Source organism: Lygodium microphyllum, chromosome 1, assembly GCF_053477565.2.
Source record: "Lygodium microphyllum isolate KBCC chromosome 1, Lygodium_microphyllum_v1.1.10, whole genome shotgun sequence".
Lineage (NCBI taxonomy): Eukaryota > Viridiplantae > Streptophyta > Polypodiopsida > Schizaeales > Lygodiaceae > Lygodium > Lygodium microphyllum.
The window spans coordinates 75,703,270-75,724,265 of record NC_141135.1 but is presented as its reverse complement, the minus strand read 5'-3'; the positions used below and the strand labels follow the sequence as shown (position 1 = coordinate 75,724,265).

At 38.4% G+C, this 20,996-nt stretch overlaps 1 protein-coding gene across 1 annotated transcript in view; it reads left to right on the top strand.

The window, feature by feature from the left end:
- Positions 1-1,914: 1,914 nt before the first annotated feature.
- Positions 1,915-20,996, top strand: part of LOC148041276 (RIBOSOMAL RNA PROCESSING 5) — an 84,134-nt gene continuing 65,052 nt past the window's right edge. The window contains exons 1-11 of the mRNA XM_087678811.1: positions 1,915-2,218; positions 2,592-2,767; positions 9,328-9,519; positions 10,341-10,523; positions 10,653-10,755; positions 10,856-10,974; positions 11,076-11,198; positions 11,309-11,380; positions 11,489-11,581; positions 11,666-11,779; positions 11,889-12,011. Coding sequence (XP_087534937.1) covers positions 2,098-2,218; positions 2,592-2,767; positions 9,328-9,519; positions 10,341-10,523; positions 10,653-10,755; positions 10,856-10,974; positions 11,076-11,198; positions 11,309-11,380; positions 11,489-11,581; positions 11,666-11,779; positions 11,889-12,011 — 1,419 coding nt within the window. The 5' untranslated portion in view covers positions 1,915-2,097. The remainder of the gene's footprint in view (positions 2,219-2,591; positions 2,768-9,327; positions 9,520-10,340; positions 10,524-10,652; positions 10,756-10,855; positions 10,975-11,075; positions 11,199-11,308; positions 11,381-11,488; positions 11,582-11,665; positions 11,780-11,888; positions 12,012-20,996) is intronic.

Here is a 20,996-nt window from a genome sequence, read left to right as displayed (position 1 = left end):
ATAAGTAGTATACCCTTTAAGTACAATACTAATGCATGGAGTAACTTATTCTAGAACTTGGAACTCTGACTATTTACATTATGAGTCATACTAATCTTTCTCAATTGAAGGCTTTTTTAGCTATGTTTAGACAAAACAAATGCATGTCTTTTAAAATACATGTGAGAATTGAATGTGTGTATTTTTATAGATCATATTTATATTGCTAGTTGAATGTATATTTAACCATATCTAGGCTAAATGAATACATGTGCTATGCATGAGATGAGCAACACTCATAAGTTTTTGAAACTAAATAGGTATGGTTGGAAACCTATCGTATAGCCTAAGACATTATGTCGCCAAAGAGTACCTTACAAAACATAAGACCAAACGCCAAAACGTTGGTTGGTCAAAGTTTAAGATGTAGTAGCTTTGATATTTTGATGTTCAAAAATTGACTTATAACTTTGTAAAGGCATATTAATAATAAAAACCCATGAACATGCTATAGAAGTAGCATGTTGAAGAGTTGGCACATGCTAGTTTGTTTGTTTATATTTATGGGAGAAGATACCATTCCCTAGTCTTTCAAGAAGATCTATGCTTTACTTTACCCTTCTTTACTATTCATTGTTGCAAACAAAAAAAGGGGTGACCTTTAACATTATAAAAGATTGTATTTATGAAGATTGCAGTTTCCTTTATGGAAGTGAAGCTTACAATGATGAGACATAATTGAATAGGCTTACCAAATTAATTCTAAGTACAAAATTAATTAGTGTTGTGTTCAAAAGTGCTAATAACTAAATAAACTAATTAAGTACTAGCTAATAACAATATATAAACATGCTCCTGAACCATGTTCAATAGGTTCATTAGCTAGGTAGTGGGGGCACTGGTCCCCCTAAGGTTGGGAGTCCTTAATTTGTGAGTGAGCTAGTCATTGAGAAATGAGATTGCAAGGCTAGTGGATATTTTGTTCCAAGTGACAAGAAGGGAAGGTTTGCTTTTATTGTGAACAACTTCTTTATTCTCGAGTCTCATCTTCTCTCTCTCTCTCTCTCTCTCTCTCTCTCTCTCTCTCTCTCTCTCTTTTCTTTCATCATCTACAATGGAACAAGCGTCTTTTAACTATCTAAATTTCTTTCTATATAGGTAGAGATACAGCTTAAATAAATATGATATCTAATAAGGCACAATAACTAACTAATTCCAACTAACTATAATAAGTACTTAATTATAACAAACAACTACAACTAATTAATAAATCGATATGAACTAATTCAACTAACTATAATAACTACTTAATTATAACAAACAACTAAAGCTAATTAATTAATTGCTATAAACTAAATTTATAAGCAAAAGCTATAATAACTACTTAATTATTACTAATAACAAATTAATTGAATGTAATTAATTAATGTCTAATTGTTAACTAATCACTATCAATGTATGGAACGTTGTATTGATGCTGCATTTATATAACTAAATCAATTTATATCTAAATGCAACAAGTAGCGTCAACACATGATCAAGCATCAACATGATAGCAACAACATAGATGGAATGTCACAATCATCTAATTATTAGTTACACACAACCACATAGTAATCTCACAATCAATGCAACAACAAGAGTGTCAATGCAATGTTGCAGTCACATTGACTAATATAATGTAGTAGTTGCATCAACAACCCCAACTTAGTAGTGATAACGAGACGATTATAGCAAGTGGCATTAATCACAGAGTCACCCCGACCTGCGACTTATAGTGGATATGACTAGAAAAACGAATATGATGACACAATATGGGTAGAGAGTAGAGCAAAAACTAATGACACTTCAACTAAAAAGACACAAAAGCATTAAAATAAACCTTGGAGCGACCTTAAACCTTGGAACCAGAAAAGCGAGGAAAAAGGTCAATCACTTGATATTTGGGAGTAATTTTCCACGTTCAGTAATTTTCCCCTGACTGGGACTAGACGGTAAGAGTGGGGTAGGGACGTGCGAGCGAGCGAGCGAGCGAGGGAGAGGCACCCTGGAAACAGGAACGGGCTCCGAGGTCGGAACTTGTCACCACTTCTGTCAGCCTTGTAAGGACCTTTCGCCATGGCTAACGACAAGAAAAGAAAGAGCTTGCCCTTGCAAGCCCAAAAGTCGAAGAAGAAGAAACCGCAGGATGAAGCAAAACCTCCCATCCTGGACAACGTCGAACCCGACTTCCCAAGAGGTACGATTTATGGCATAGTTTTACTTAGTTTGTGATCGACCATGCACTGATTATTATGCGTCAATCCGTGGTTAGGTTTTCCTAGTTTTACATTGATCGCTAGTGACTGTTATGCCTCGATCCATGGCATTGTTTTGGATACGGTTAATTGGTGTTATAATATTTTCTCAGTTTGTTTATTTTCTATCCATTGCAACATCCTGCATATAACCTATGCCAGCATAAATCGTATTTGTTGTTTTAGTATTCCTTAGTTTGTCATATATCAGCAGGGTCTCTTATTTTTCTATCCATGGTGACAATCTGAATTAAGTTTAATCAGCTTTAATCGTTTTCTCACCATGCCAGTGTTGGTGTTTTTGTGTTGTCAAAGGTGGTGCCCCCACCCTCACCCGCGAAGAGATACAAGAAGCTCGTGCGCAGGCTGAGGCAGAGTTCAAAAGTGAAGGAAGAGGCTGCAAGAAGGTCAAGAAGAATGGTCACCTATTAGATGAAAACAGAGTGTTCCTTGGAAAAGTACCTAAATTTGTGGAGCTTTTGCGCTACAAGGTAAATGTTTTTTGAGGCTTCAAAGTTGCATCATCAATTTGTTCTAGTTTTAATGCAATGTTGGACATTGAAATTAGTTGAAACAGAAAAAAGTTTAGGAGAATGCCCAATGTAATTGAAGAATAGACATCCACAAGGTAGCTTAATAAGCAAATCATTGGTAGTATTTTTCTATTGGACCTTACTTTAGCTAGGCTTTTGTCTTTCCCCTTTCAACCTTGTGAGAACTATTAAGTGGCTCACTTTTGGTGACTCTTGTATCATCCAACCCATGGTATTTTTCTATTGGTGCTCATTTTGGTGAGGCTCATCTTTTGCCTTTCAACCTTGTTAGGACTATTAAGTGACTCACTCTGGGGTAGCTCTTGTGTCTTCTAGCCTTTTGAAATGATTGTATTATTATTTTCATATTTAGAGAATATTATAATATGATTCTATAGGCAGCTTGAAAGATTAATGACAATAAATTTTCGAACTATTGGAAACTTTTTGGGATGGGGGAAAGGGTCTTGGCACCTCGTAGTCAAAGGTCTTAAGCAAGCTAAAACCATTGGTACATTCGATTTGTGCTAGTGGTAATAAGAGATAGTTCCAACTAGAATCATATCTTTTTATAGTCTCACTTTTTGTTTTTTGTTCCTTTTTTTTTGTGGCCTTTTCAAACTCTTGCTTTAATTCACAAAAGTTGAATTCAAATGCTTTTATTGAAAGAATTGTTTTTGGCCAAAAGCCTTAAATATTGATAAATTTAAAGGGGACCATGTATTATGATTGAGGCATTGAGAAGAAAACATTTATATAATTGGATTTGTTTGTGGTGGTAGTTATTGCTTTTACTAGAATTAATTTTCTCTTGCAGTACTGATTTGATAGAAAATATGTGAAGATAGATACTTTCTAATACGTAAAAAGGACTCTTTGATTGCAATCTAAATTTTATACAGATAAGTGTAGGTGAAACCAACATTGTTTATGTGAATGGGTGGTAATTCCCAGATTACAACTTAGTTATAGCAACAACATTTATTACGAAACTGAGAAATGTACATTAACTTATAATCTTGGACAATGGACACCTTATTGATCCAAAAATTGGTGCCCCTTTCGATATTTCTTTAACATAATCGAAAAAGTTATTGATGTACAATGAGATTCTCCTAATCCCTTTCAGTATTCCAACTTTCCTTGTCCAAAATGATGAGCAAGTCTCCAATCTGATTTGTCTCTTGATTCATGTGATTAATTGGTCTTCAACTGCTTTGATGGAGATGAAAGATGCCCCAAATTCATTGATTTGTTGGTTCCTTCTCTTGAATTTGACTGAAAATAACTTCAACCCTGTTAAATCTAAGTCTTGGAGCTTTGAATTTTTGGCACGTTTCTCGAGGTTGTTGCTAAATCTTAATTTTTGTTGCCTTTGTAGGTTAGGGTTTATAATAGAGAAATTTGAAATCTCTTAGCCGTTGATGATCTTAATGCTGTAATTGTCGGAGCAAGGTTGGGTGATGAGAGAAAATGTCGAGGAGAGAGAAAATTTAGACTTTCTTCGTGAAGAACTAAAAAATCCAGTCATTTATTGCTACAGCCCTATGTCAACTGCCTGTAGATGGTGTCTCTTGCTATTGATTGGTGTTTTCTTGCCCTTGGTTGCCTCAGAAGATCCTCTAATGACTGTAGATCAAACTAGGAGCATCTTCTCTCTCTCTCTCTCTCTCTCTCTCTCTCGCAAGTTGAATGCACTAAAATGCCTCTCTTCAGTCTCTAAAGACGTTTTCTAGTCTTGCATGGATATTTTTAACAAGTGACAGCCTTTCCAAATGGTTTTTCTAGCATTATTCATAATTAAATATTGGTTTTTAATCTTTAATTACTGAAAGTTAATCTGATAATTATTTGGGTGTCAAGAAAAATAATATGATTGACCAATAATTAATTGGCTAGGCAACTTCCATTCCCAAGTGTCTCTGTGTCATCTTTGACTATCATATTGGCATTAGGTTTCATTAAACGCCACTTTTCATGTGGCACTAATTGATACCTATGGCCAAATGAATGACCTAGGCCAACAATTGGCACCAGACACCACCAAGTACCTATGCAGCATAACTTATAGCAACTTTTGCCTTTGACATCTCGTGATTTCTTTGGGACTTGGACTTGTAAATTTACTTTAATCCCAGTTATACCTCATATGTGCAACATTTACTTAACCATGTGATTAAAAATTAATCCATATATTAAGTGAGATTTCAAAAATTCATCCTAATTGCACGGAAAAGGAGAGGGCTTTTGGCGACACAAGATTTTCATTATCTCACTACATAGTGATAAGTAATAGAGGGAACGGGGCCTTGGGATGCGGAGGTGTCTGTCACAGAAGGTGTTACATTTGAAAGTGACATCACTTTCTTTTTTGTCATAATGTGGTGGTGTGTGATGTGGAATGTAACATCACATGTTGTGATGTGAAATGTGATGTTACAAGTTGTGATGTGATAGTATATGTTGATTGATGTGACATCACTTTTGTCTTTGTTGTTACAATGTGATGGTACGTAATGGAGAATGCGACATCACATGTTGTGACAAATTTAGACTATGACAAGATGAGATGAATTTCCCATCACATGTGGCTGGTCCATAGTTGCCAAGAAACTTGTTTCATAAGGTTAGAAAACTTGTTTCATACCTAGCGTTTCATAAATGTATGGAATACCTATTTTGAACTTTCACAAATGCCATACCCTGAATGTCTTGAGACATTTGTAATCATCATTTATCATGGATTTACTTAACTCGTTGACATGAATATTGACATTAATTGCCAAAGTTTTATTTTGAGCTGTTATCCATGATGATTGCATATACTGATGGCTCCTTTTATAGCTAAAGTTAATGCTGGGCATGGATAGTGGACCATGATGCATGTAAATATTAATGCAAACTTGAATGTTCATTTGCATTGTATAGAATAATGATTAATATCAATCTATGTTTTCTTTGACACATGAATCATATAGTATGTATATAAAGCTTTCATACTTTCTTATATCTCCAATGAAATTTGCTTATATTATTTTACGAAACTTGTATGAAACCTATGAAGCTCATTTCATACCTCTCGTTTCAGAAGCCCTTGGCAACCATGGGCCGTTGGTCCAATTGTGTATTGGGCCAATGTTGGGCCAAAGACTTGGATCTTTATACTGCACCTAGCAAGTCATCACATATGTCATTTGTGCCTTCTCGTCACAACTTGCTTTTGGCTCCAACCTACTCATAGCTTCATTTCTTGTCATCTTTGCTACCAACTTGCATTGCAACTCATTTCTTTTGATTATTCATGGCTCACACTCACAACCAAACTAACAAACTTCAAAGGCTCTCTCTCTCTCTCTCTCTCTCTCTCATGGGCCTATGACCCTCTCTCTCTATTGAACTATTCATAGTTGGGGCCTAGCTACCAAGTTCCAAGGATCAAATGTCAACAACCTTAATCTTTACTTAGTTGTAATCATGGTGACTCCACACACACACACACACACCCACCCACCCACCCACCTATTTGCCCATGTGATCACAATCTGGTTGCAAGTTCCTATATCCATTTTTGAAGTATATTATGTATTCTTTTAAAATGCCGATCCAACCCCTTGTCCCCTACTTCTAGGTGTCTTGGTCATGTTCTTGTCCTTGTCATTGTTGTCATCCCTTGTCACTTGTGACTATGACGCACTTCAAGTTAGGTAGTTAAGGCCTTTAAGCTTGTCATTAGTGTTGCAACATGGAGGAGCCATTGATAAATAGTATTCAAAGAAGATACACAAAGTTTTAGAGCGAATACTTGGGGCACTTATGGTTAATAACTTATAAGCCCCAAACCAAGCGCTCAATTGTTAAAGCAAGAAAGAATAGTATAGATAAGAGATACGAGAGGGAACAAAATATGAAGTGGGTGTAGTGAATAGAGGCATGACAACTGGCATGTGTGAACCTTCCCTTTAGAGTTGAAATTAGGCTGAAAATGTCAATCTTTTGTTAGTTTGTTCATTCTCTCTCCTATGTTTCTTTCAATCTCCTCCACTGTTCACTACCTGTTCACTTTTCTTTCTGCTATGCACTTTCACACCTGCCTCCATTTGATATGCCTAGGGTGAATACTATTGACACATTCAACGAGTGATGGACATGCAGAGTGTTGGAGCTCCAAATGTCCTCACCAAACTTTGGCTGAGGCTCACAACCAAGAGATGGATACAAAAAAGGACATGAAATGTCATGGTTGCTAACCATTTGGAAGGAATTATTATCACTTTTTGTGCTATAGTTACCTCATGCAGCTTGTATGTGCTGCTGCCCTTAACTCGTGCCTTTTGCACTTAAAAAGAAAGAAAAAAGCATGTTGTGCTGATTGGTTGCCGCATATTGTTTTGCTAGGCCAGACACTAGAGCTGATCAATATTGCTTATTGCATGCCACACCAGAGACTGACGATAGCATTGATTATGTCTGTTTTTTGTGATCAGAATATTGTCTATAGGTTTGGGGTTCGAAACATTGTTTGTGGGTCTAGCAAGTGTCATAAAAAGAAAGTGGATTCGCTTGTCACTGCATTGCGGACCCATCAATGCATGCCACATGGTTTGCATCATTATGCTCATTATAAGGAATAAGAGAAGCACTGATTGAAGAGTGTTGCAGGGGATGCACTCTATGCAAATGGGCTTGTTCCCACGTTACAGTCAATAATTCTTGTCTGTAATGAATTGGTACAAGTTCTTTCTTAGGTTTGTGCAGTTAGTGTGGCTTGCCTTTATCATGGCTGAGTTACCCAGGGGTTTGCAAAGAAAACAGAGTGTACAAAGATGCTGACAAAAATGAGCTCAAACGAAATGCAAATGACAAATGATAAGGAGAAGATGACTGATTCAACTGACAAGAAAGATGCCTTCAAAGTTCAGGACGTAGTTGACTTTTAGTTGGAGTGCTGAGACCGCACAAAGCAGCTGTCTGTGGTAGGTGTTGGGTTGGAAAACCAGGCAGTGAGCTGAGGACGCAGGACAAGAGCCTGTTACCAGCAGACTGATAACATTGCCAGCAGAGGTGAGTGATGTTAGCAGCAGCCAATCAAGTCTCGAGCTGATAATGATGTTGTGGAGGTAGGGTAAGTACTGTTGGAGGCTGAAATCAGGGTGCAACAGGCTAAAAAGCAGGGGTGAAGTGTGCTAGCGGAAAACACCGTGAATGTAGAGTACGGCTTAGGGATGAGATGTGTGGGCAGATATTGGATCCCTTTTGTAGAACTTTTTGAGCCATTTATCCAACCAAAAACTCGAGTTTCATATTTACATAAATTTCATCTAGAAAATGTGTTGAGGCTGTATGAGAGCTGAAGGAAATTAGCCCTTAAAATTTGGGATTAACTTTTAGTCTAATTCTGAGTAGCTTTATCGAGTTTGCTTGTATTTAAAATTGTGAAAAGTCCAGGTCAGTTTGTGTTGTGTCAGCCTCCTTCGTGGTCAGTTCCAGTATGTCATTTGTGACTCGTGCAAACTGGGATGTTGGCACTGTGTTATTATGACTCATCTACTGCAGTCTTTGTCTGCATCTGTCACATATTTGCCCTTTGGCACTTGCCGAAAATTCTGTGGCAAGCACAAGTGGATTTCCTAACTGTGAAAAAAGCTGTTTTCAGTTCTTAGAACCAACTTTTAGTGGAGGATTGCTTTTTTCCACCTCCTGCCAGTATGCTGCCCTGTGTAATTGGAACTTGGTTCTCTCTTTAAACTCAAAATTCAGCTTCAAACATACTCTGTTCAGTTCGCTGTGATTTAAGGTCGTAAAATACAGCAGATTCAGTGTGGAGACAAGGTCTCTTTATGCTTCTAATAGAACCAGCTTGTGAGTTCTATGATTCTCAATGAGATGCCTTGGTTGCTCTTTGGAGCTTCTACTTTGTAGGTAAGTTGTTTTTACTGTATCCGTCTCCAACACATTTGGGTTGTGATGAAACACACAAGTGATTGGTGTCCTGTCTTGATCAAAGGCCAATGGTGGAAGTAGCAAGAGATATAGAAGGAGGGAAAAGACTGACTCCAGGTTATTGACAATGTTGTTAGCAAGACAAGACGTTCCTGCCTACCCCCAAAGCAGCATTTCAAATATGTGCAAAAGTTAATGTTCACATTTATCTTGCTGTTTTGTTACATGTAATTATTGATTACAAGTGACGGTTATGTAATACTAATGCAACACCAGTTTTTGTGATGTGTAACCTTCAATGTCCACTAAAGGATAGTATGGGTTGGTAAATCTTCTTATCATGTGGGTTGAGGGCCAAAATTCACATTTGCAAAAACGTTTATCATGATTCATCTGGTGGAACTTGGTTCTCAATCTAGTTTCATGCATCTCTCATCACAAAATCCAATGTTTTGTAATTCTGGTATGGGAAAAGAAATGTTTTGCACACAATTTGGAAGAACATTTGTAATGCAAGCTTTATGATGTGAACTCAAAAATATATGAAACTTTGCTTACTCTCCTTAGTTCTGTTGCAGAATTTGTCACTAGGAATGAAAATCTGGGGAGTTATATTGGAGGTTGGAGTTAAAGATATTGTTGTTAGTCTTCCTGGAGGTTTGCGTGGCTTTGTGAGGGCCGAAGATGCTTCTGACTATCTATCTGAAAGTTTCAAGTCACATACAATTGGAGGTGAAGGTGCTATTAAAGAAAATGGTTTTACAGAAGAGGTAAGATTGATTTTTATTCGGAGGGTTTGGTTGGCACTATTTCTGTTGGATGTTTTTTAAAGCTGTTGTTACAATTCTTTAACCCTCTTGTTTATGCTTCATAGAATCTCGGTCATCACCGTGTACAGACCATGTCTACCGATCCTTCTTTCATGATGGGAATGTTGTTGCTAGGAACTGATTTTTTCTGCTACAAATCCTATTATTATCAGTGATCTGTGAGGCTAACATTGAAAGGGCATTGAGATCCACTGTTCTGTGCTTTTGAACTGTGGTTCAATCTAATGTCACTCAGAGAGGCTGGAACCAAACCAGCTGTGTGGTTGCCTTCAGGGGGCAAGCAAAAGATTTCCGAAGTCCCAGTTTCCAGCATAACGTATTCTGCTTGAAAGAGAGATGCTAATTATTTTTTCGAGAGTTTTCCTCTGGAGCCATTTTGTCTTGTGATGTGCTAAGTAGTATGGTCTAACAAAGGGCACGTGAATCGTTTAGCTGCTATCATTTGTAATTAAGTGAAATCTTAGCCCTTGAAATGCCAATATTGGATGTTCTATTTCTCAAATACCTTGAAATTTTCCAGGATTATTCTCTGTCTGCAATTGTATTATGTAATGGCTTCATATTTGATAGCATGTCTATGCTGGAGAAAAACAGCTCGTCTTTTACCAGCCATCATTACTGCTTAATTGAAATCTGAGCCCATAAATTGCTGATGTTGAATGCTTTATTTCTCAAATAGTTTGACAATATTCAGTGTTGTTCTTCAACCACAAGTATATCTATCAATAAGTGGCCTCTTTCTTGATCGTGTGTCTATGCAGGAGAAAAACAGCTTCTCTTTGAAAGAGGTTTTCTCTGAGAGACAGCTTGTATCATGCATAGTGACAGAACTCAATGAAACAAAAAATAAAGAAAACAAAAAGAAAAGCAAGCGAATTGGCCTTTCATTAAAGCTCAGTAGTCTACACAAAGGTTTAACAATTGACGCTATGCATGAAGGATCAGTAAGTTTTGTTGAACACAGACTGATTTACTGCTGTTTTTTGAGGGCTTAGTTGACCTGTTTTATTAGACCTGATCATGAGAGGCACTTTGATACTTGGTAATGATGTTTGTTGTTCTTGTATTGACAGTTAATACTAGCTTATGTCACTAGCATTGAGGATCATGGCTACCTCTTATCTTTTGCTGTTCCGGGAATCACAGGATTCTTGCTTCACACAGCTCAGGGTGCAGGTATTGGTCTTTCCTTTTGGAGCTCTGGTATAAGGCTGCAGAAACATTAGCTCACTACTGCTGCTGCCATCTGCTTAAATATAAATGGGTTTCTACTCAGGTGAATCTACTCCAAAATTGAGAAAAGGCCAATTGTTGCAATGCTTGATTTCCTCAATAGACAAGAAACGGGGCATGGTGGTGCTGAAAGCCGATTCTGACTTGGTAGCATCGACTGTGGTAAGCATCATGGTCTTGCGTGTTCAAGCAATTCTTTATAGAACCCTGCACAACCCTTTTCATGTTAGATCAATTCTTTATTCTACCGCTATGAATGCCAGACAAAAGACATTGAGGGATTATCGATGGAGCTACTTGTTCCTGGCACATTAGTAAATGCTAGGGTTCGAGCAGTGCTAAAGAATGGTTTATTGCTATCCTTTCTAACGTACTTCTCAGGAACTGTAAGTTGTGAGATACAGGTGTTTTCGATTGCCTTTAATACCATACAGTCAACTGGCAATGTATATTTATTTGGGATTTTTGTTTGCTCTTTTTCTTTTTGGACATAAAGGTGAACGTGTTCCACCTTGAGGATCCATTGCCTGATTCAAAGTGGCATGAACGCTATACGGAAAATTTACATGTGTGTATATTTGTGAGATATTTCCTGTCCTTAACAGCTGCATTATGTTTGCCTGCTCTTTGGCTGACAGCTCAAAGATGTGTGATATATCTGTCTTTGTATGTACAGGTGAAGGCACGCATTTTATATGTAGATCATGTGACGAAATCTATTGGATTGACATTAAATGCTAATTTGGTTCAGAACACATGCCCTACAATTGTAAGTAGTGTAAATACAAAGTGTGGAAGTTGTGGCTGTACTTTGCATGTTTGAAGTGGGAGCATCTGATTGCTTGAGTTGCAGGATACACGCATTGGTGAGGTTTATGAGAATGCAATTGTGCAGAGGTTGGATCCCACCATTGGCCTTCTTCTTGAACTTCCTTCCCAAAAGTCATCAGTTGCTGGCTATGTGCATGTATGTGTCAAGATCAGTGACTGTCAAGAGTGTTGCTTACTTTGCCGTGAAAATGAAGTGGTCTGTTGAGAATCCACACCCCTGAGATTGGCCCCCCTTTTTGTTGCAGATTTCAGATGCATCGGATGAACGCATAGAGAAGTTGCAACAGAGGTTTAAAGAGGGCAGGGTAGTCAAAGGAAGAGTGGTAGGAATGAGGCTGATGGATGGGTTAGCAGTTGTCACGTTGAAGGTAAAAATATATGATAACTTTTTAACTGGTGTTTTTGATATTTTTGATAGCTTCATAGTGCACTTGAATCTCTTTCTTGGTTTTGTTTATAGGAAGAATTATGGTTATTGTCATGTCATCCTTACCATTCTCATTCCTCTAGATTTCAAATGAATAAAAACATGAAAATTTTCACATGCACTTAGTGTTCATTGGTCCATGTGTGTGTATGCCAATTTTCATGGGTGATTGTGGGTCCAGGCATGTGTGAATGAGGTCATGCATATGTGTATGCATTGTTTGTTGCTTGGATGTGGAAAGTTGCACGTGTGTGTGGCATGCACATGTGCATGGACACGTCACACACACCCTTTTTTCTGGTGAAACTATGGAATTGAGATACACTATTTCAATGTATAAAGACACCTATGTTCAATGTGAATGGAATTGAATTTTATTACATCTATATATAGACAACTATGTCCAATGTGAGCGTACTAGAAGTCAAATAACGTTAACAAAAGAGAGAGAGAGCTGATTGTTCAATATCCTGAAGTTTCTATAAGTCATATGGGACGGTTGCAAAGATTTATAGGAGGAGGTAAAAATATAAATGGTAATGTTAGCAAAGACCATACAGTTGCAATATTTTCAAAAGTGTCTAGTTCCCATCCAGGCAAAGACTTGTGTGTATGATTGGAGTTTACAGCAAAAGCATGAAGCTTGAATGTGAAGGGAGACAATGTTGATAGAAAACAGACAATCATCTCAAGGGCAAAGGTTTGATATGCAACAAAGCATGCTGCAAACTCCAAGTATAAACTACATCACTGAAGGAGGGTGAAGGGAGAAGATATTGATAAACAAGTTTAGCATACAACAATCCCAAGGGCAAAGGTTTGCTATGAACTGAAGCACACTGCAAACTTCAATCATATCATCTCAAAGCTGGATCAAGAAGAAAGGCCAGTTCAAGCAGTCTTATAAGGTCATTTTTCTCCCGATTTGTAGAGCATGCCCAATCCATAATGACCAGACATCACATATCCATCATTAGCCACGACATCTTGAATTGAAGCAATCCCTTTTTTGCCAATAAAACAAGCTTTCTCTGGTTCTTAAAGAGTTGAAGGGATGTCTAACAATCTACTTCAATGTATGCTTTCATGAGCATAGAGTTAGTTTGTTGAGTATGTTTGCTTGTCCATTTTAGATCTACCAGAATTTTCACCAACTCATAATGAAGCTAGCGGAAAAGGGACAGCCATCAAATATTCCTTGAAAATGTTGGATTAGAACATCGCAGTGACATGTTATTTAGTTTCCAAAGGAGGTTGTGGACGTATTAGCACACACTATACGCTGTAGCTAGCATTTAAGACCAAGGGGAAACATAATATATAATGAATGTTTTTGGCCAATGGATGATAATGAATGCCAAGTATAGTAAGGCCATTGTGCATTTTCGGAGACATTAATTTAGCTATGGCCAATAGTTTGAGACCTTTCTTTCTTGCCTTGGTTTTCTAAAATACCTCAATGGCATTGATATAAATGTATCGATATCCGCTTTTCTTAAATAGCAAGTGGCAATAAGAATTGAATATAAAGCTTGCCTATGGATAGATAAGTGGATCCTCCCAAATTAGGGTTTGGTTAAGGGACATAGGCACCTTCTAGGACCATGCACCATTTAATAAAACTTTAGGTAATTTACATGTTTTGGGGTTGTTCGAAAGACCTAATCAGTTAATAAGGCATTTTTAAGCTCAACAAGACCCTACATCAACTCAATGATAGGTATGGCATTTTTGCTCTTCCAAAAGTAAATTGCCTCGTATGAGAATTGGTGAGGGTTAGATTGGGGTTTCTACCTGTAAATAAGTTCCCACGAGCCTTGGGAATCCAAGACATCTATATCAAATTAGAACAAGCGGAAGTTAGACTTGTTAAAATAAGCCTTATTTGTAAATGCACGCTTGGATGATGCAAATGGATGGATGGGTAGGTGAGGTGGGGTATAGGTGGATGGGATAAGATATAAGTGTGGATGACTAGGTTCTACATGTGGCATGGAATTGCGTGGCATGGTGACTCTAGATGTGGGTCACAAAGGAGGTAATTGATTGGTGTGTGGTCCTAATGCCGAAAGGGTGTAGGGTGGCCCACTAGATAGTGGCGTGTTGGCAAATTATGTGGCCATGTGGGAGATGGCACAGGAGGGTGGGGCTTGAGATGCGTGGGTGGGATACCCTTGCATATAGGTTCCATGGAGGTTTTGTTTGGGGGATAAACTCCCACCATCGGTGCACCTCCACCACCTAGTTATGCATAAGTAGAGGACCTAAAGAGCAAGGATGTGCCTATATTTGAAGATTTCTCTAGTGTGGTGTGTGGTTGGATAGGTGGAATAGTGAATGGTGATGTGAGAAATGATGTAAATGTAATTATGGATGTAGCGGAAGAGAAGAGTGGGATGGATGGGATTGAAAATTGTGGTGCGGAGGGGATAGTTGTGAATGGAGATGAATGATTTTGTTGAAATTGAAAAGTAGATGACGATGGAAATGATGATGCACCAACTTCAGAGAGTGACTATGAGAAACAAAACTTAAAGAAGGAAAACTCGAAGGAGAGTTAATTGATTTGTTTTTATATGCACCAAGTATCTCCCCTCTTTAGGACTTAGACTTATGTGAGTAGATTTATGATTCCCTTCATCTTGAATATTACCAACATCTTACATGGAAGTAGAAACATAAAGAGTAGAAATAGAAGTAAACATATAATTTAAAGTCTATACTTAAATGTTTGGACTTAAGCATAAACTTAGAGACTTTACCCTAAAGTAAGTGTAAAAGAGAGTTGAAATAAGACTCAAGATCCAAGAGTATAGTCTTAAACCGACAATTTTATTACGAGTCGAGTCGCAATCTCATACAAAAAAGGGTATACAAAAATGGATCATGTGAGAAAGATGATCAATCTCATATGACATATTCTCTAGAGTCTAAGTACTCATATCACTCTTGAAATTGGAGCTAGAAGCATTCTCACCAACACTTGAGGAGTCATCACCCTGGTCAACAAAGCCACTCTCACTAAGTACATTGCCCTCCTCATTATGCTTGGGCTCCCTAAGCTCTACACAGGAGATAGTGTTAGGTGTATCCTCATGTGCCACACTAAAAGTGCCTCTCAAGTGACTTCTATGCCTTGTATAGCATCTAAGGACCCCATATCACAAGGGGTAGTCGGTGCCAATGTTGAAGTAGAGGCTCCATTTCTAGTGGCGCGATAACGAACAACGACACGCTGGCGTGCACGAGTGCGAGAGACCCCTCGGTCTGTCTCCTTGAGCTCCAAATAAAGATCTTTAAAGGTACGCTTCTTCTCCAAGTCCCTCTCACGAGTCTTACTTTTAAGTGTGCTTGTGGAGAGCTTGAGCGCATCTATATTAACCTATACATTTAAAGGATAAATTACTTAGACTAAATAAATAAAACATCTCTAAATATGTTACATGATTCAATTTCATGAATAAACTAACAAGTATATAGGTATAGTATACATCTCTTACCACAGACTTCTCATGCATACTGTGTAGTATGTAAATTGGAGAAGCAATAAATTAGTTGCTTCAAATATCAAGTGCTAAGTTTGTTGGAATTTTGGTGTGCATGAGGAAATAGGTGGAACAACTTCTCTCACATGCACCTGACCAGCAATCCTAAAACACATTTGAAAATAAATTATGTTTAAACTTCAAAACTCAAGCTTGCAACTAAAATCAATTTAAAAGAATTAAGAGATCAGAGATTTTGTTGTAAACTTGCGTAAGAATGTGTAAAGCCACTTTTTGAAGGTGGAGCGATTGGTAACCAAATGACTCCTATAAAAAAAGAGGCTTCATCAATGAATCTCTCTTCCAATAAATTGTAAAAGTGAAAGTGGTGTCCCTTTGAATACTATAGTTTATGAGCTCTTTGAGGAAGACACTATGGTGCTCTTCCACCAAAGCCTTTAGAAGAAAGGCATCACGATTGGCAAGGACATTGGCCTTCATAAAAGGAAGGGCTTCTTGAATGCGGGATGCAAGGGTGCTGCAAACCCACGGATGGGTCACTTCATCCACTCCCATCTCTTCTTCATAAGAAAGAGAATATCATCTCTTTTTTATGTGGTGTCCAAGATATCACTAGAAAGATATGAGAGAGAAATTTAGAGGGAGAGATAAAGGGTAGATTATTCTTGGATGGTGGAAAGAGAGAAAGTGAGACAATGTGAATTCTGAAAATTAAAAGAAGCATGAATCATGAATAAAAAAAAAAATTTACCATGAAGAAAAAGCCTCCCTATCCAAGATAGTCAATGCTTGTATCTCCGCTATTGCTTTCACTCTCAGATGATAGAGGAGGACGATAGTAGATCCCTCCATGTCGGTCATGGGAAGCACCTTGTATATGGGAGTGATGGCAATGACAATGCCCCTCACATCCGTTTAAAGGTTCTTCTTCAAGCAAAGCCATTGCACAACCTTCACTTCTACTCGACTCAACAAGGACTCTTCTTCAAGCTACTCCTTGAACTCGTTGGACACAATCTTCTTTTGGAGCTTGTTGCGAATGTTGTAGAGATGCTCAAGGAAAAGCCTTATGGTTGCAAAGTGTACATCACCTACTCCAACTTGCCAATATCTTCCATAAGAAGATCTAGGCAATGTGTAGTATATGGTGTCTATATTACGGACAAAAGATTGACCTCAAGTTTTTGTCCCATAGAGGCATAATTAGAGGTTTGTTGTTGGCCCAGGCGTGGAGTAATTGTGTGATTAATTTAATGGAAAATGATTGAGGATGAAAGAATTAATTGATGCACAACAATACTCAATCACGAATGAGAAGTGATGAATTAATGTGAGAGAGAGAGAGAGAGAGAGAGAGAGAGAGAGAGAGAGAGAGAGAGAGAGTATAATGTTCTAGGCGATCACATTGAATAATGCCACACTTGTGCAAAATGAGGCATGAAGTGTCTTTAAATAATAAAAGATGAAACCCTAACAGCTTAACCGTCATAGGAAACCCTAAGATAAACCCTAACCCTAGTATCACTTAGTGCTAGGACATTAGGGGAAACAACTGCTTTTAATGATAGTTTAAATGCCTAGGGAGCTCGGATCATGGTTCAAAGTGCATCAATGTGCAGCCTACGAGATGGTCTACAAATCCCCCTTCATGAAATGGGTGGATTGATCTAGGAAAAATAGCAAAATCCTAGAGAATGAAAGAAAATATAAGGTCATGGTTGCACAAGTTCATCCAAGTGGATATAGCAACCTATGACAATACAGAGTATGATAGATGATGGAACAAATGGAATCAAGTTCAAGGCTTGCCGAAAAGCTTGGAACTTTGGTGGAGGAAGATCTGCCAAGTTTTCTTTAGTGGGTACATAAGACAATTCTATGTCTCCAGTTGATATCCACTCACGAACATAATGATAATGAACTTCGATATGTCTTGTGTGGCCATGAAACACTGGGTTTTGTGCAATGGCCAAAGCACTTTGGCTGTTAGTGTAGATAAGTGTCGGAGCTGTTGGTGCACATGAAGATTTGCAATTAACTTGCGAAGCCAAACACACTCCACTATGGTTGTGAATGTTGCTCTGTACTCAGCTTCACAACTGGAAGTAGCAACTGTAGTTTGTTTCTTGTTGAACCAAGAAACAAGAGATGTACCCAAGAAGAAGCAGTTGCCACTATGAGAGACACGAGAATTTGGACATCCAGCCCAATCACTGTCAGAATATCCATGTAAAGAGAGTGAAGAATCAGCCTTGTAGAAAAGGCCAAGATCTTGGGTGCCTTTAAGATACCAAAAAACACGCTTCACTGCCTACCAATGAAGTACTGAAGGGTTGTGTATATATCTACTCAATTGGGACACAACAAACTGAAGATCGGGTCTCATGTGATAGATAAATCCAACATCCAATAGCTTGCTGATATAAAGTAGTATCAAAGGATCCATTACCATGGTCATAAGTGAATTTAAAACCAGGCTCCATGGGAGTAGACATGGGCTTACAATCCTCAAACTGAAAACGCTGAAGAAGCTGTCCAATAGACTTGGATTGTGTCATAATGATGCCCCCCTCAATGGTGGCAAATTGGATACCCAAATAATAGTGAAGTAGACCAAGATTTGTCATGGCAAATGTTTGCTGTAAATCAGCTTTAAATGCTGCAATTTGGCCAGCATTGGTCCCAGTGACAAACATGTTATCAACCTAAAGTGCAAGAATAATAAAATCAGATTCCTGATTTCGAAGGTAAAGAGTAGCCTTGGTAGGGCTATTTTGAAATCCAAGATATAGATGAGAATGTATGCGGGTGTACCAAGCTTGTGGAGCTTGCTTTAACCATACAGAGCCTTGTTGAGATGATAGACTTTGTGCTTAGAGCCTTCAACTGTAAATCTTGGAGGCTGAGTAACTTATACCTCTTCAGTGAGATATCCATGGAGAAATGCCCCCTTGATGTCCAATTGATGCACTTCCCAATGAAAGTGGGCAGCAAGGGCAATAATAGTCTTGATGGTAGTAATGTGAGAGGTAGGGGCAAAAGTCTCCTCAAAGTTGATTCCTTGTTGTTGGGCATAGCCCTTGGCAACAAGGCGGGCTTTGTACTTGTCAATAGAATGATCAGACTTTCTTTTAATTTTATAAACCCATTTGGTACCTATGGCACGCTTATCATGAGGCAAGTCACATAGCTCCCAAGTGTCATTCTGATGAATGGAATCAATCTCTGCCTTCACTTCTTCTACCCAATGATGATCTGAAGAAGCATCTTTATAACATAGAGGTTTTTCATTGCATGCTATAGCCAGCAATGCACATGCAAGAAGATTACCTTGATCCTTGTGAGTAGAGGTTCATGTGCAGGCAACCAAATGAAGAGGCTGTTTGCTGTCCTGAAGAGTGTCTAACAGCTAGCCAGGGACTCTTTTAGGCTGCTGAATTTCAGCCCTTGTATGCTCTAGTTGATCTAGAATGGGGACCTTCTCTTTAGGCAAGGTATCATGATGCTGTTGTTGCTGTAAATCAGGCTGAATAGACTGTTGTAATGTATTTGTAGATGGTGGAAATGAAGGCTGAGAAGAAGGATCAGCCATGGAACCATTATGAAAAAGCGGTAGTAAGCTGTCAAAGATGTTTGAAGCATTAATAGTAGGCTGTTTTTGATAGTCCAGCAAGGGATGAGAAGCATTTTCAGCAAGGATAACATCTCTGCTGACAATAACCTTGCTTGTACAGGGTAGATAAAGACAATACCCTTTACATTCAAGACTATATCCAATAAATATGCAGCGAATAGTCTTATCATCCAGCTTATGCCTTTTCTGAGAAGGCACAGAGCGACAATGATCCGAAAGTCCTCATATGAGAGAGAGAAGGCTTGGAGCTAATCCATGCCTCATAAGGAGTGATGGTGCGTAAAGCTCTTGTGGGACACCTATTCAAAACAAAAACGGCACATAGAAGAGCATTGAACCAAAAGGAATTAGGTGAATTCTTACTCTTCAGCATGCATCTTGCCATCTCCACGAGTGACCTATTCTTTTGCTTTGCTACTCTATTTTGTTGTGGGGAGTAAGGAATGGTGCATTGATGATGAATTCCTCGAGATGCTAGATACTTTGAAAATTGTTTGGAAAGATATTCACTTCCCTTGTCATCGCGAAGGGTCCAAATGTGAAAGCTGCTTTGGTTTTCCACCATAGCAATAAAAGTCTTGAAGCAAGAGAAGATTTCAGACTTAGATTTCAGCCCATATATCCAAGTAATCCGGATTTGTCATCTATGAGAGTGACAAAATATAAAAATCCAAGAGAAGACTTCAGACTTAGATTTCAGTCCATATATCCAAGTAAATTCGGATTTTTCATCTATGAGAGTGACAAAATATAAAAATCCACCAATGGATTTGGTCCACATAGGACCACAAACGTCACTGTGAAGGAGATGCAAAATAGATGGCGAATGAACATGAGGAAAGGAGAATCGATGTATCTTACCAAGTAAACAACCTTCACAAATGTGATTTGATGGCAAGTGAATATTTGGAAGATCTTTGACCATATCCTCTAACTGGAGCATCATCAATGCTTGATAGTTTATGTGACCAAGCCTTTGATGCCATAAATGTGTATCATGAAAAGATTCCTTTGTTAATAAGGCATTGTCAATAGGATTTTCAGCAAGTTGCTGATCATAAGTATTGAGACAATAGAGACCTTTAATGAGGGTGCCTATCAAGACAATGGAAGAAGAAATGTGATCATCATATACCGCACACTAGGGGCCATAAAAAATGATGCGAAAACCGGAAGTAGCAATGGTTGAAATGGAGATAAGATTCTTCTTGATGCTGATCACATAGAGAACATCATGCAATGTCAAAGGAGTGCCCAAGATGAGCAACTTGCACATGTCCAATGCCTTTAACTACATAAGAGGCATTGTTAGCACACGTAAATATACCCCCCTTAGGTACATCAGAGAGAGATGAGAATAATGTTCGACAAGAGGTGATATGCTTAGATGCACCACTATTGAAATGCTAAGTAGAAGCCGCATCAGTAATAGAAAAACAAGCATCATGAATAGAGGGATTATACTGACACTAAATGACAAACGTATAATTCTTAAACTGAGAATAGTTAGGGGTCTCATGTGTAAGAGCAAGATCGGACTCCTTCTCTAATGCAATGGGCTTACGACATTTAGTGATGTCATGCCCTGTTTTTCGGCAATAATTACACCTCTTAGCTTTGTTGACTAGACCCTTGGAAGGTTTAGAAGAGGATGGACTGGCATGGAAGGGTGTCTTCGATGTAGAAGGGGTGGAGGAAGAAGGATGACCGGCGCGAAAATTTACTGTTTTTTGACTAGTAACCTTGTTTTCTAGCTTGGGTTTTGGTTTTCCACGATGATGGGTGG